The sequence below is a fragment of the Ambystoma mexicanum genome, chromosome 5q (assembly GCF_040938575.1).
Source record: "Ambystoma mexicanum isolate Mex_15411 chromosome 5q, UKY_AmexF1_1, whole genome shotgun sequence".
Taxonomy (NCBI): domain Eukaryota; kingdom Metazoa; phylum Chordata; class Amphibia; order Caudata; family Ambystomatidae; genus Ambystoma; species Ambystoma mexicanum.
The window spans coordinates 63050388-63067829 of NC_090933.1; the positions used below are offsets into that span (position 1 = coordinate 63050388).

General features: G+C 44.5%; 1 protein-coding gene across 1 annotated transcript in view; it reads right to left on the reverse strand.

Moving 5' to 3' along the window:
* Positions 1-17442, reverse strand: part of LOC138497212 (galectin-3-like) — a 167689-nt gene that overhangs the window by 109069 nt on the left and 41178 nt on the right. Inside the window, exon 2 of the mRNA XM_069620536.1 lies at positions 7706-7727. Coding sequence (XP_069476637.1) covers positions 7706-7723 — 18 coding nt within the window. The 5' untranslated portion in view covers positions 7724-7727. The remainder of the gene's footprint in view (positions 1-7705; positions 7728-17442) is intronic.

Sequence of the window (17442 nt, forward strand, 5' to 3'; positions counted from 1 at the left end):
GGCAAGTGAGAGAAGGTGTACCTCAGGTATCATGGTACTAGAAGAAATGTCTAGCAAGCGGGTAGGTGGCATCCCAAAGCAGATTGGTGTTTCATCTGGGTTGAACCAGTGGTTACAGTCAATTTCTAATTTTTGCAGATTTTTTTTTTAGACTTGGAGGGATGCAGGGATGGGGGTTCTCTCTTCTTCAGGGGTAACCTTTTAAAAAGTATTTGCAAGTCATTTGCGTAGATTTGGATAATCAGGGTGAAGGACTCCATCGGGTCTGCTATCAAGGTGGTGTAGGGATTAAAGAACCGGGGGAAACACTGGAGCCAATCACACCAAATCCAAAAGTATTATTGTCTCCAATAAGTCACAGCATCAGGAACTGCAAAGTGTGAAAATAATAACCAAAAGTAAACATATAGAATCACATGTTTATCAGGTGGCGAGTACACCCTGTAGTCCCTGTGATTTACACCGTGGTGTTCCAAGTAGTATATTCAAGTCTACTTTCCCCAAAAGAGCAACTAGAATCTCAGGGTCAATACAGTGTTCAGAAATGCAACCTTGAGTGTTGGTTAGGGCTGGAAAAAGGACAACTAATACGAATTTATTTAGGCAGCAGTTACTAATTTATTTTCGGTATCCAACATGTGTTGCTCTGGAAGGTCTATTTGATAAACCAGCGCCTCATTTTGTTTGAGTCCGATTGCAGGTTTTGCCAACTACAGCAGCAGTGGTCATCGGATTTGCATTACACATTTTATTTTGCATTGTGGTAGGCACATTCTTGGGCAGTTGTGGTGATATATGATAAGACAGACTGATTATATTATGTCTGCTCATAAAAGGCAAAAGCCATCGTTCATGCCCTCCTCTCACGTTATAAGCCAAAGCTTCAACTCCGATCCTGCAACAATAGAGGGCATTAACGGCTGATATTGCCCGAGGCAGACAGGCTAGTCTCTTCAGTGTTGCCCAGTGAAGCCAGGGCAATATTTAGATAGCAGTCAGAGAGGTGTTTTGATAGAAGGCGAGAGAAGACGACAGTAGTAGAAACTGTAAGACTTCACTTTAGGCATTTGTTTGATTCTACCAGACGCCCAATTTGAAATAATCTGTACCATGAAAATTACTTGAACAATCAGGACCATTAGTGGACTAGTTTCCTTCCAGAGATTTAAATGAGTTAATTGACGGGGAGTCCAGACTAGAGGAAGGCTCAGAGTAGGAAAAGGAAATTGCAGTCTAAAACACGTCAATTTGAATGAACTCAACCCGAGTAGTCCAGAAGTGTAAACTTCTGCAGGGGAAATATATACCCATGTAGCCGTGGAAAACCTTACAGAAGGTGACTGACCTCCAAGAGAAGGTGCCATCCTGCATAAAATGAAGAAACTGCATAGGATCACTTTAAAGAGGACCCAGCCCACTCTTAACACACGACTCAAACATGGCCCAGTTCCTAGATGAAGTGTTCACAGTGGAGGGATGCCGAGTTCTCACAGGAAGAAGCTTTCTCTTTAGAGATTCCCTTACCTTGGAAAACCCAATGTTCAGAATACACCCGACTGCATGCAGTCCGAGGAGGACCTGAGATGCTAGGGTCAGTCATCTCAAAAGGTGGATGGGAAAAACTCTGGATATGTGAAAGGTCAAAGCAGTGGTGGAAAACACAGTTTCTTCTTCAAACACAGCCGCTATTAGGATTACCCTTGCCCCTCCTCTGGATTTTCTGCAGGGACGTTTTAATGAACTGGGGGGGGGAGCATTTACCAGGAGCATTCAGGAGGTTCTCCAGATCTCCTAGGGTTGCCACAGCAACTACAACCTTTGATGCTGGCCTCCGTAACAAGGATTATAGGTACAGAGGCATCAGGTTCTACACCCTTTAATACATTTTGCGTCTGAGGTTACCACTAAAGCACCAGAATTAGTGTGCTCAAAGAGCTAGCTATTCTGACACTGCAGTCCAGTGTCTCTGGAGCCCAATGGCTTAAGATATGCCTTGCCAGATACTTTAGGTGTCCACTGTCCCCATAGCACGAAGCACATGCGTGATATGCTCCCTTAAGTGGGACCTACTGCAGGGTCCAAGCACTGTTCAAACTCAAGTTAACAGTTTCTTTTTGTAGCATGGTCAACCGAAGTCCATGAAGAATCCCTCCCCTATTGCTACATCACAGCAAGTGCAAATATATTCCATTTGTTTGTTATGCATCAGTGATTACCCTTAAAGCTAGCCGAAATTCTGGACAACTCCTCACTCTCCTCGTGTCTACTGTGGTTTTGTGAAATGGCTCTGCCAGATTATCCAGGAAAGCATGGACTACCATTCCTCTCTGCATAGACCACCCATCAGTATCTAGACCCTGTCTGAAGGCTGATGGAGCAGTTCAGAGTCTAAACGGAAGCACCCTGAACTAGAGCTGCCTATCCTTGGTGGCAAAAACACATATCTCTGAGGCTCTCTTGCCAATGCTATGTGGAGTATGCAAACTGTAGCTTGAAAGAAGAGATATTTCACCAGTGATATCATGGGGCTTATGGTATAGGGGTGCACCTGGAAAGAGATATTCTTGATGAATTAATGCCTTTTCCAGTCTGACACAGGTCAGTACACCCCCCTGCCCCCCAACTGCTTCTTTAATAGGAAGACAACAGAGAATACTCCCAGATTTTGTTAGTACTGTATCTCAATGTTTTAGGATGGGGAAGGGCTAAGGAGCGATTATCACACCTGGTCAATGCGAAGGGATTCGTGTCAAAGCGTCTGAAACAAGCCTGTCCCAGAAATTAGTAAAGTGCTGCTGTAGCATTCCTCCTACTCAGAGGTAAACCTGCTTCAGGCTGTTACGGTACCGTGCTCCCGTGCTCCTAGTCAGGCTTCATGACACTATAGGCAAAGGTTAGCCTCACGGGGGACCCGGTGTTACACTTCGGACTTCCCCGTCGGCATCCTTGCAGAATTCATCTTCGTTACAGGCTCCTCTATGGTCCAGGTACAAGCTACCATGGCGTCTGTACAAACGTCGACGTACTCCAGGTCACCTGACACGCCTTGTACGTGGAAGACGTACAGCAAGTCACGCCCCTCTTACAACGACTATAAAACCACCGTCTTCCAAGGGGCTCGTTGCTGCTATTTAACGTTACCAGCTACACGCGGTTTCATCCGTTTCTTCTTCGTGTATCCCTACACGAACCCTTATCTGAACTCCTGGTTTTGACCTTCTGCCTGAAATTGGATTGCTTCGTCTTCTCCCTTGTTCTTGTTGTGATCGTCTGGTTGTTGGACTCGGAACGCTTCTGGATACGGCTCTCTTCAGTGTCTTGCGGTTCTTTCCTGGTTGCCGCTCTACACATCAATTTTGGCAGTTTTTTCATCCGGATCATCTCAACAACTACTCAACCATAATCGTGTACTCAGGTACATAGCTATTGTCTTCCTTGGACATTGTTTTGTGTTGGATTCTGGGACATTGAGTGATTTTCCTGTGAGATTATTCTTCAGTGCATATAAACGCTTTCCTGATTTGCACCAACCCGACCCTAGTGCGTCCCTCGTGCCGTCCAGGGTTACTTTCCTATACTAACTTCCCTGTTTGTTATTGTGTCCTGTCGTTGTCTCTAGAATTCTGAACTCCTTATCCTGGACTCCTCCTACTCCAATATTCTTTACTCAGGTCAGTTTTTATCAATACTATAGCTAAAGTGGGAAACAATACTGATTTAGATTTATTCCACTCATTCATGTTATTCTTTGTAGATAATCCCGGGGAAACGCAATTCCACTCCAATATTCATATAGGTAGTTGTTCAATCATTTACTTTTCTAATCACTTGTTTATAACATCAACACATCAACACTGTCTAATATCTTGTATTCTTTTGCAGCATTGGTATTGGCGGTGTGTGTTCTCCCCGCATTTTTATTCAATTGACATCTCTGTCTGTTCTACTGAAACAGCAGAGAGGTACATTGTGGAAAAGAGCCCCTCTTTGAGGAAGCCTGAGTCTTGTACTGAGGGGAGTTGGGATGGAAGGCTGAATTCGGAATTCTATACTACCAACATCTCCAAGGTCGTGTTCTCCGCATCTTTTGACCTATTCGGAGTGGTGAGTAACACCCGGCCTGTGGCTGCTCCGTTCCTTCATCGTTGGAAATTGCCATGGAAATGAGCTGCGGCAACGCGCTGGGTCGGAAACACTGTTACCATAGCGCCCGTTCCTACTGGGTCACGTGAACGAATCAGCCAGTTGTTGCAGCAGGGACCGCCTCTCCTTCTGCATAGAGTCTTGCAACTCCGGCGTTCACAGCTTCTGATCGCAGTTAGTCTCTATCCTCGTGATAGCCATTGTTCTGGTTTCCTGTCTTTCCTAACCGACCTTGCCCGTGCCACAGACTCCCATTGCCTCTGGTCCTTGTACGTATATGCTCCGCTGGTGCCGACCCGTGCCGGTTTTCACAGACTTACTTTTTGCTGCCGACTCCAAAACACGCCACAGCATTACAGACGTCTCCTACCTCACAAACGAATACAGTCTGGATCTTGACACAAGGTCCAATTCACTTACAATATTCAGCTACGAACTACCTGTTGTGACGCCAGCACAATTGCCAGGTCTCTTTTCAAACCGTCACGCTCCATTGTGGATTCCTCACATCTACAGTTTTAGTGCACATTGAAGATGCTCTGCAGCCATCCTTCTGTGCACCATCCTGTCCCTCATACCGCCTCGGTTCAGAAACCCTACTAACTTCCCTTGTTATTTTATCCTTGTCGTTGTGTTCAGCATTGGATTTCCTTCCACTACAGTCCCTCACCACTTCCTCACGGTATACACGCATTTCGTCGACCACTTTTTCATCGTGGGACTTTTCATCGCCGACCCTTTCATCGCCAACATTCTTTTTTTTAAAAAAATGTTTAGGGGGGTGTTTGTGTGGGTTGGGGTATGATTATTTAAGTAAGGGGCGGTTTGGGGGGGCACAGCCCCCCATAAATAAAAAATAAAAATAAAATAAAAATGTTGGCGATGAAAAGTCCCACGATGAAATAGTGGTCGATGAACTAACATAGAACCTTCCTCACTGTCCTAAATATACTGGTAAGAAAGCTAATATCTATACGTACCACACTGTAGTAAAATCCTTATATTGGTCAGGTAATACATCCCTTGTTATTCTCCAGGAATAGGCTTCTGGCATCCTCGCATTCCGGCCTGTTCTGGGACGCCCTACAAAGCTCTAACAGGTGATTAATCATTATACAGAATAAATCAGAAACCACCCTTCTAAATTTACATTTACCATCTTGTTTTCCCCCCTTTCAGACTGGTTTCGTGGCAGTGTGTTATCCCCGCTCTTTTATTTGATGTGTTCCTCTGGCTATTTTATTCTTACATCAGAGGGATGCGTCATAGAAAAAGAGTACCCTCAAGTGAGGAGGCCTGGGTTAAGAAATAACCCAGGCTCTTCAATCAAGTCCATTCAATCATTCAATTTTACACCTACCATCTCCAACAGAGAACCTGATTCGGGGAGTAACACAGGCTGGACTGTGGATCCACAGCCTAGTTAGGACTTTGGAAGCACAAGAGCTCTGCCACTTCCTTTTGTTGGGGTACTAGAAGCTCGTCTAGCTTGGTCTCTGTTGGAGGAAAAGCAATAGGAGCAAGTGGTCCTACTGGGGTAGGCTATTGTTAAGGGATTAGCACAAGATGGGTGAACCAAGACTGACATTTTGGTATCATCAGCCTGCTGAAAAAGCACCCACATCTTAATTTCAAACAGTTTTTGGTCTACTTCAGGGGACTTGAGAATCACAGTATTCAAGAAGCCCCCCCCCCCCTTCCAGTAGGATAACCAAAATAGTTTTAGTCCTTCGACTGTTGATCGGGAGCCAAATGCAGTAGCTCATAACAAAAAGATGTCGGAAGAGAGTTGCTTTTGTCTCACTGTGCCCCTGATCAGAACAATCCTACAATGCCATCAACAGCGTCTGACCAGCTCTACGAGATTGTCCTGCAGGTGGCATATGTTTCAGTCCTTTGGAAAAAGCTTGAGGTGGTGCGAGGCCATGTTGAGAGTGGTGGGCTCTCTTGTGTCAATCCTGTTAGTTAGGTATCTTCTCGGATACAACAGCAGTCTTTCCTGCTAAAATTGGAAGCCAGACCACCTTGAAAACCAGAGGGAACTCAACTGCTTAAATCCAAGTGGAGTGCATCGTTAATCAGTACTTGGGGAAGGAAGACTTTTCTGGATTCTTCCATTCCTGAAAAGATGGAGTCAAATGCTAGGAAGCAGAAGCAAGCCTGGCAGAGGAGTTGTGATGTACCTACAGTAGACGTCTGGAGCCTGCAGGGAGTTTGGGCATAGCACAGGGTCCTTAAAAGGGTTAGTCTTCAGGTGAGCCACCCACTCGCACATATTAGGTATTTTGTAGAAGTATAAAGTACATTTCTTAGGATTCTTTCCCTCTGTGGTCAAGTCCAGAGAGGTCACAGGTTGAGGTATCTCCCTGGAAACTCTTGAGAGAAAGAAAAAGCAGTGTTTACGGTGACTTGATCACTTTCAACATGTTTAGGTTGCTCTACTGACAGGCAGAACATACCAAGAAGGGGACCCTATGCTGGTACTGATAATGGAGTAAGGGTAGTCAAGGGTGGTGGCATATTCACAGGTGTAATGTGCCTCACTCTGGTTGACCCCCGACACCTTGTGGGAGATGTGGAGACCAATTAGATGATCTTCGGTTATGCGTTCCGTTACGCTTTACCCGATCCATGAATCTGCAAGTATACCTCTTTCTAGAATACCTTCAGTCCTCGTGATCCATGCTTTTGTCATGAGGGAGAATATGATGCATGAATGCACCCAGATCAAACTTTGATTTAAAAGGAATGAGCATTGGGCACATCATTTAAGGCTAAACTAAAATGTAAAAGTACCAATTAAATTTTGAACGGTTTCCCAGAAGCCTTCTTTCAATCTGTTCCATAGCTCGGGTGTTCCATTGCAAGAATGAACAGGCTTCTTTAGAGGAAAGCCACAGTAGACAGCCAGGACGCTCATTTGATTTTTTATTTTTAGACAGTGGCACAAGGAAATCATGGTGGAAAAGAACTAGGAGTAGACCACAGGAACTATTTGAGGCTAGATAAGTAAAGTCTTCAGCGGTAGAGGTCAGAATGTAGGTTGCTTCTTCCCGGACTCTTGTAAATTAATCAAAAGGCCGACATTAAACATATCCATCTAAAAAGGGGGCTCTGAGGATCTCTGGTACTTGTCCAATCGTATACAAGAACAGAACAAAAAAGGTTGAGAAGGAAGCATGCACGGTTATATCCTCCTAGCAGCCCACAGGTTGAAGGGATATCATGAGGACGTTGAGTGAAGTGGTAATTATTCATTCAAGTATTGAGTTCTTGAATCGGATCTCCCTATTGTACCTCGTTTTCTATATGTAAAAATTGAAAGGTTCTCAACTGAAATATACACGTTACATTTGTGCACGCTTTGTAGAACTGCTGCTGCATAGGGGTAATCTAGGTAGCTTTTGAATGCGTTTGATATGCAAGGTGCCCATTCATTCGAATGAACAGACCCACTCTTCTTTACTTTGTGAGAACATGAAAAGAAATTCGCTCCCATTAAGTTTCACACTCAACAAACGATACTATTGGAAAAACGTAAGTGTAATGAAGCCATACTCACAGAAAATTCGTCTGCCATTTTCCTGTAATAAAAGATAAAACGTTTAGACATCTTACATGATAAAGGTCATAGACTAATGGAAACAGAATACATTTCTTTAAGAATAAAAATTAGGCTTGGCATGGCAGAGAAACCTTCATACAAAAGGTGCTATTTATAGGTATAAAAAACATGCCGGTCTCATGAATAAAAGGAAATATAAAGATACAGAAACACTGCTATAAAAGCACAGACAACAAACAAAAATGAAAAGAGGAAACAGCATCAATGGCAACTAGCTCTGGAAACAAGTGCTTGAATCTGTGACAACTCTTCTGGTCAACCAATCTGAATAAAATTTCGGATAGATGCGTAAAGTTCTGTTGGATAAGGGCATGAAGGTGAGGGTATGAATGGTTCCAAGAAACCCCCACAAAAAAGAACAAAAATAAATAAAAACATACACACACGTACATAAAGAAAAAAAACACTTGCCGTAAATATATCAGTATTTATAGATTGCACTACCCGATATTTTATTCTGAGTCTAGGGTAGTTGTCGGAGGAAGCCAGACTTCAGACTCTTTTTTGCAGCCATTGTGGTCCTGCAGCAATATATAGTGCATTCAGGGCCTGTAACGCATGACTTTAAGCCTCTCACTTGGGTATTACTCATCTGGCATGGCCTGTAGCGTTTATACTTACTAAAACAGTTTATTTCGACACAAGCTACAATATCAGTTACAACATACGCTAATTCATGCTCTCATCATAAACCCCACTTTTCTCCGCCCAACCATTTGGCTCAATTAAATGTTGCTGCAGTTGTATTTGTTTAACGGCAAAATAAATGGGATTGTGAGTTTGGTATATAGAATAGGGGGAAGGGAAAGAGGCTGGTCTGCGCCTGCTTTTTGCAGAGAAAAAACACACCACACACACGCACACACGCACACACACACACACACACACGCACGTCAGCAAGAAAAAAGGTCAATCAAAGCTCATAGACCCGCTCTCGTAATATAAATTGCAAAGTGTTAAACAAAACTGCTGTTTAACTGTAACATGCACCTTAGCATCCGCTCCTCCATCTACATTCTTATGAGCCTACCCTACTAATATTGTTAAAAGCGAAGAGAAAAAGAAAACAACACACAAGGTAAGGTACTTTCTCATAGCCTTAGTGAAAAGGGTACCAAATAAAAGGCCACTCTGCATTGCCCAACTCCATAGCATTTTCAGTACAAGAATAATCACTCAATTCAAAATCATATAGTGTCCTGATGTTTGGGCAGAGGCCTTAAACAGCTTATTTGGTTGGATTGGCGCACTTCAAACTCTCCCGAAATCTTTGAGGGACAGCAAAATCTTCCCGGTTCTGAAGAAAGGAAGGCACGATGACCCTAAAAACGATCGCTTGCTGACAAATGTTAGACATTCCAGCAAAGATTTGTGCCCGTGTATTACTTTCAGAGCTTGAGGACTGGGTGGAGGAGAACAACATCATTCCATTAAAATCCCATGGGTTTTCGTAAGGGTTCGAATACTACAATCAATAGTTTAGTGCTGGTCACCATTATTCAGCAAGCCTGGTCTATATGCAAAACAGTATATGCAGCTTTTATCAACTTCAGTGCCACATTTGACATGGTGGACAGATCAAAACTCTGGAAGAAACTGTACTCTTGGGGTCTATCCATAGGCCTACTAAAGGCGATCATCTATCTCCACGATAGCCCACGTGTCAAAGTTCGTATAGATCAGGCAGGACAAACCACTGATGAATCGATACTTCCAATGGACTTAAACAGGGGTGTATAATGGTACCCATGTTGTTAAATCTATACCTAGCAGACCTTGGCCTGGGGGGAGGAGGGAGAAAAACAACCAATCGATCTGCAAATCCACCTAAATTAGGTGACAGTGCAGTGGTTTGGTTATGCAGACGATTTTGTCATCTTGGATTCTACCCCCCTGGGGCCTGCAGGAAACCCTGAACACACCTGTACTGTATGCCAAGTGTAACTCCCTTGTTGTAAATACTGAAAAAACTAAAATGACTGTCGGTCTTATCCACAAAGCAAAAGAAACCAAAAAAAAAGGGGGCCAAATGGATGGAGGGAACCATAGTTTAAGTCGTCTCCAGCTTTAAATATCTTCGCATCCATCTTGATGTAGAATTGCAGGGAACGCAGCACTTGGACATTTATAAAATTAAAACGGCCATTCTGTCCGTTTCTATCAGTTCCTTTGCAAATATGGGTGGTGGCTATCCGTTGAAGGTCATCATACAGATGTATCAGGCAAAAATGTGATCCAGTATCTTATATGTGGCTGAGATTTGGACCTTAACAGACATTAATGGAATCTGTAAATTAGAGGCAAGGCTGTAAAGAGACTTTTAAGACTACACCCTCAAACGCCCATGGAAATGCCCTAGTTAGAATTTAGCATAACATATATTGCAACTGTGACGTTTTAGGTTACTATGAAAGGTTTGCAATGCCTCAGCGGGCTCTTTGTTGGATCTTATACTTGCAGTGATAGCAACTAGGGCAAATTTTATGCCAGACAGCAATATGATGCAAATTAGGGCTAGCGCAATAAAATGGCTGGAGAAGGCACCAGTTCAGGTGTTGAGGGGGCCAATAGGAAAATTCAAGAAGGACATGGAGAATATTTTGTCGAGATAAGATTATGAACAGTTAATGGTTAATCTGTCTACCAGTAGTCTACCTTCAGGTTTTTGGGTGTATCTGCTGGTTAGTGATAGCCCCCCTAAATACATCCAAGGTTTCGTGGAGAATTTTCTGGCATGGGATTATGTCAAATTAAAGCTTAACATCGTAAATTCAAATGAGATAGTTGGGGCTTGGCACAACATGGCACAAGAAGGCAATGTTGACTGTGCTGGGAAGAATGCTCAGAGACGGTCAAACATCTGTTAATGAGCTGTGAAGCGTTTCAGTCCTTGCGGTTAACTGCACTCAGAGGTACGGTTATACAGATGACGTCTCCAAACCTTTATGGGGGGGTAACCATGAAGCGTGGATATATTATTTTTCTATGTTTTGGAGGAAAATTGGTTCAATTCTAGATCTGTTTTAAGGATAATGGATGTTCATACTGTAATTATGGTGTTCTGTTATTTTAAAAGTTGGCATGTTCAACTGTATAAAAAATATATTTTTTGTTACAAAAATCATATACTTGGCAGATGAAAAGCATCATGGTAGTCTATTGTAGTACCAGTATAGCTCCCTAAAAAATCCAGATGCTTGCTAGGCCTAGCATGAAGTCCCCATCTTAATAGGGAATTAGCCCAATTATCGCTTTGCTCGCCAATCTCCTGGATTAACACTTACCCTTTTAAAGATATGGCTGTAAGGCTAAGGTTTGTACTAAAAGCAGGTAGGATATCCATTAAAACTCCCATAGATTAAAATAGGAATACATTGTCACAATGCTTTTTAAAGCCTTTCTTCATCTGAACGTCATCCGTTCCTTCTATATTGCTCATCTCCTCAAATAGGGGACTACATCCTATTAATCAAATCTTTTCTGGAGGCATTAATTATGCTTCTAGGCAGGATGATTAAGAACAACAACAGAATATTCTAAACTACACAGGCTTAATACATTTGCCAATAGCACACACTACAGAAATTGAGCCATTTTTAGTTTCTACTCTAGAAGGACCATAGCTAATAGGTACATGCAGGTTTGCAGACTTTCTGGGCACGACTCCTATAAAATGAAATATTTTCTCCCAAGTATGCACATCAGGCTAGAGGTGGGAAAGGGGGAGGCAACAAAAAAAAGGGGGGACAACACGTGAAGCAGAGGATTGGTGGGTGGGCTGAAGAGTCCATTGGAGCTAGAACATATTCAGTTTATTGTGAGGAATCCCAGGGTAATCTCACAAGATTACTGTGGTAACAGTGCAATGCGCACTCAGAATATAAAATGCGGCACACAGCAAAGAGGGAAAGGAGGAAATGGGAGAAGGTCAGGGAGGGGAAAACACATTGAAGGGGAGTAGGGGGACCTAAAAAAGAAAACGACACATGACAAGTGCCAGCGAGAACGGGGAAGACTTTAATTTGCAAGCGTTTTCCTGTTAGAACAGGACTCAGCATACTGGGGAATGATTACAGGAAATTATCACAGGAATAGTAAGAGTGGTGGAAAAAGTTACTGGGACAGTTTTTCAAAACCTGCCCAGATCACATTTACTAGGCAGGGGCAATGTACCTTTGTGAATAATTGGTGAATCGTGTATAACGGACACAGCCATGACCAGTGTAATACAATGGACAGGGCCCTGGCCAGTGGACCCTGAGGCCATCAGCTATGGCTAGGCCACTGGAAATAGCAGAAAGGCAGTGGATCCCAAGGTCACCAAGCCTTGAAATTCAGTTACAAATCTTTATTTAAAAGAGTAAAGGTGATCCGATATATCACCACAAATCTCTCTAAATTCAGCTGTTGTGGGAGGTGATAACCATCTTAACTCGGCATTCTCCCACCCCACGCACTCCCATTGCAAAGCCCATGCACACACCCTTGACATCACATAAGGGATTCACTGGGGCATAATAAATAACATCATGGGGATATCAATGGGGTGGAGGAGCGTTGAGTTAAGATGGGCATTACTTCTGTAAGGAACTCATGGTGGCAACAATAAAGACAAACACAAGTGATCACAGTTTATTAAACTGTATGCCGGTTGGAAAAAAGCCAAATCAAATCCTAAATCTAAGATGGAAGCAAGCGTCGACCATCAAATGAAACTAAGTCAATCCTAGTGGCGTTTTATAAAAAGGGCATATACCAAGAAACCTATTGCCAAACCTTACAACTAATACAAAAAGGGTGTGGGATTGTTTTCAAGAAAATAAAGAAGTGTTCACAAATAATATGTCAGGATGCAGTAGCTTGAGGTCTCCCTTCCCTGCATTTTAAGCACAGGGTAAGGTGGGATCTTGGAGCACAGCACACTGTCGAGCTTCTCTGGTACAAGACGACAGTTCCACATGCAGCTCTCAGAACCATCAATGGCCAAGCCTCGTTTCGCTTGAAAGTCTCTTGCCTTCGAGGGCCTGACTTATTTAAATAAGAAAACAATACGTTTCTCAACCAAATGAAAGTTTCCTTTCCTGGTTTTACTTGGGGTGAAGATTATTCAACCCTGGGTCCCCCTCTTCCGGGTGCCGAGTCCTCTATACTTTCAGCCTACCTCCACCGGGTTCACCTATGGCTTTTCCTCCCTTCACAATTCTTAACGTCTTTTTTAAACAGTTCCAATGGACATCCCTCAACCGGGTACATGTTTGTGAACACATTGGGCCTCATTACAAGTGTGCCAGTCTGGAAACCACGGTGCCAGTAAGCTTACCGGCACTGTTTTTCCAGACTGGCACACTATGGGTTTGCCTGCTGGAGCCGCTGTGCCCGACAGGGCTGATCATGCCGGACACAGTAGGCAAGCCATCATGTAAGCACTGGCACCGTTAACAATGGTGCCAGTGCTTCTGGTGCTTCCCATAGAGTCCTTTGGGACTCTATGGGAATGGGGACTATATGCCGGCGTCTAACTTCCCGGACTGCCGCGGTTGTAATCCCTCGGCGTTACCGGGAAGTCAAGTGCCAGTAAATGATTACAGGTCCGGTAGCAACCTGCTGGTAGCACCGGCACGGTTACCGCTGGACCCGTAATGAGGCCCATCGTTTCTTGGGACTTTTGATTTGCCCCTTTCTCTTCAGCATACCTTTTCCGTGTTCGCTCTTGCCAACTTCACATTCACATTAATTTTCAATGTTTCTGGGATTCACTTCCCTTGCTTTCTCACAGTTCTCTAGGTCAAAGGCTTTCCACTGTACAGGGATTTTGCTAGACCTCCTGAATGACCACTTTGACCCATCTTGGCAGCTCTCCTACAGCCTCCTTGTATCTGTAGTTTCATTCAGACGGCGAACGACCAGTGTCTCTCGTGTTAGCACCCATGTGGTACTGGTTCCCTCTGCAGCTGGCCTCCCCTCAACACTTGCACAGTTCTTTGGACTTAGTTCAACTTGCCACTTTGCGTCTTTCATTCACCACAGCCCAGTTCTTATCAGCTCTTCCTTCGACTCACCTGCTGTGATGAACCGCCTTGGCTTTCCTCGCAACGGGAGGCAACTCAGTAGCAGGCGTTCCCTCGCTCTCACTTATCAGCGTTGATACGGTCTGTGTACCATTGACATCTGTTGCAGCACACTTGGGCTATTGTCCTCGGTCTTACGATTCCCTCTGCAAAGGTTTCACGGGTCTGCGTCGAAAAGGGCAAGGTCGTGTCTCTCTTTGTCAGCCTCTCGATATTCGCCGCCTTTCTCTTCCTCTCGACTGCCGGGCCTGGGTAGCTGTCTCGTTGTGCGGTCTGCCTTGTTCATACTGAGCTATTGTGCTCCACCTTTTGTCCCAGTGGGTACGGGAAAGGGGCACCAGGTGTGTGCGATTCTGATCAAATTGTCTGACTTTGCCTGACCATTGTATTGGGACATGTCAGGTAAACGGCTATGGTGTTCGTACGTTCTCAGTGTGTTGTACGAAAGTGTTATGGGTCGGAAAAAAGAGGGGGCGGAGGGGACAGTGGTTTTGAACATCCTACATTGTAGGTTGGGGGAAAAAAAGTGTTGAAAGAAGAGGGATACCGCGTCTCACCCGTCAGTGTCCCACTCCCCGAGGACCCCCATCCAGGCAATCCTCCCTTACTGGTCCACTCCCATGAATTGGATCCAATAGCGATGGCCGTGTCCTGGCCACCTGGATGACAGATCCCGGGCAATAGCTAGGGAGACACCTTCAGGTTTCCCACACTACCCACAGCAGCTGAATTTTAAGGGTTTTTTTTGCGATCAATCGGATCACCTTAACTCTTAGCTAAATATTTTCCACTGAATATATAATCAGCGATAACAACCCTGTAGTTAGTGTTAAGTTGGTTATCCCATAGGAGGATCGCTGCATAAAAAAAAAAATATATAGACCCGATTCTGAATTTTCTTTGCAAAGTTTTGTGCGGTTTCATCAATGGGATGTAGGGGGGAAATCACATCTGTAGGGGGGAGTCTCAAACATTTCTAAATCTGAATAGGAAACACATTTTGGTCCCGAAGACAGTCAGAATCGCTGGACGGATTGGCACCAAACTTGCAGGTGGCCCAGTTAGAAAAGTGTGCATTTCCAAATTTGGTGTGAATCCATCCAATAGATTAAAACCCAAAATGTAGATTAAAAAAATGTGTGATGTCAGTTTGGCGTGCAAGCTCACTTCACTGCCCATGGCCATCAGGGGACCAGCTATGGGGTAAAGTGGGCACTGGCCCTTGACTCCGGCAATGCCCAGTGTTTTACTCTGCAATGTATAGCATTAGGAAAGATATTCTCTTTGGCACATTTCCCTCCATTGATTTCAATGGGACACCCGTTTTGCCGTTTTTGATCCTGGTCTGACTTTTTGAAGGGAAGTAAACCCTTCAGTTTCACTTTACTTGCCATTGTTACACTAGTCATTCAGAATGTCAGTACTGAGAAACAGGATTTCTCTTTTGCAACTCCTGTATTTTATTAATTGTACACAGCACCTTACAATGCAGTACAACAGGGATTCTTTGTATCCCCTTAACTTTTGTTATTATGGATTTTTGGTCATGTTAATATGTGCTGTGAGAAACCTGAAGTTGCCTCACCTACTAGTCCCTGGCAATGATCCCTGTAAGGTGCGCACCTGTGCAGCCACGCCCCTTTTGATTGTCAGCCGCGCATAGTGCTTATTTTACAGCGCACTTGCTCCAATCATCATTTTGCTGCAAAACTTTTTTTTTTTTTTTTTTTTTTTTAAAACATCATTTAAGGCTAGCAAACAAATGTAAATACTGGCAGGTTGGTGGCACAGCCTAGATGCAGGCCAGGAGGCAGTAGCAACGTTCGTGATTACTAGAAAACACACTGTGGGTGATACAAACTGTGCTGCGGCCTCCTGAACTGCTACTCGTGCTGCTGACTGTCCTTGGCTCAGGGCTGCACTCTGCGCTTGCGCAGGGAGCCTGTCGATCGCCCTGTCACAAATGCACGTGCCCTGCTGCTGGGTCTCTCCTTGCCTTGCGCAGTAAGCACTGCCAGTAGCAAGTGCGAGAGACCCCGTGCCTGCATTCAGACAGCTGAGGAGCTCGAGCTGCCATGACGGACGACACTACACCACCTGCTGCAGCTTGTGCCCCCCCCTCCCCCACCCGGCCATCACCCCACCCCGTGAAGAGAACTGTGAGCTCCATATGTGCACCGCCACATGCCACCTAGCCTAAGGTAGGTAAAAAGAGTTTTATAGGCGGCACGGCGGGCGGTCTAAGTTTGGATTTGGTAGTTTGAACGACATTATTTTAGCCAGTTGACAGTGAACTGTCTAAAATTATAACGTCAGTTCGTTTGCGCACAACAGCACAGGCACAGAGTGGGTGCAGATGCTGAAGTTCCTGGTGGTGGGACACAAATGTGCCCCTGGCATGATGGCATCTGCACCTCAGAGCGAGCACAAGCTAATGGCATATTGACTAGCATGTGCAATGCATCCCGAAGTTCCGAAAAAGAAGTTCCGAAAACGCTGCCGTCCTCTTTGGTACATTAATTTTCTATAGCATGCGTTTTGCACGGGCCACGTGAAAGGTCAAAGATCACAGCATGTGAGGCTGCTGCCTACGAAGGAGAAAGCAACCTCCACAGTGGTGGGGGATGTGTGTGAAATTGACAAGCTATCATATCTTGTCACTTAAAGACAGGGGCAGGATGTGATTGAAGACCCGAACGTGCCTCACAAATATTGCACAGTAGCTTTCAGATCTCGGGCTGAGCAGTCGCTCTACACGTAGACCATGCCTTTTTGTTACCCGGGCAATACATTAGCATGCAATTTTGTCTGTCACGTTAAGGGCTCCAAATTGATATAGGTGAAAGGATTTTTATCATGACGCAAAGTCGGTGAAAAAGCACCGCCAGACTAGGGATTGTTCAAGGCATTGTTTATCAGGCTGGCGCAGTGGTGCAGGTTCTAAAGGCAATCTCCCCTTTCTGTCATTTTTTATTTTTGAATATTAATAGGCTCCAGAGTGCCGGGGAGCAGTGGGTGACCTTATGGAGAGCCCGATTCATTCCCTGGGTGCACATCACTGTGATGTGCAGTTGTGCACAGACCTGTGCTCAGGAAATCAAATCCTTGTAGGGGGGCGGAGGGGGGGCAGGAATCAGGACATCGGCTGCACTGCAAGTGGTATGTACCCCGGCCTACACCTACATATTTACTACCATGCATCCACAACACCCACTTGGGAGCAAAGAATATTTTCATTGTACCAGAGTCAAACCCCAGAGGGAATCCCTGCCCTCTGGGTTTCAACTGCTGCAGAATGCACTGACACTGAGGCAGACTATTCACATGCACACACCTGTGGTCATGCATGTACGCAGGCACACCTACAGCTGCTCTTTGTGAATTAGAATTTTGCAATTTGTTTGCTTGCACTTTATCAGATAGAATCTTCTCTTGTGCTATATGTTCTATTAAATTCACTGAGGGTGTGCAACATACTGAATGGCGCATATTAGTGCAGTAAACATAACCATGCATCAGTGCAAAGTGTACTGTATGCTATTGATTGACCTGCGTGAAACAGCATCAGATGAGCACCTCCTTTCCTTCATGATACCTTCAAACTTA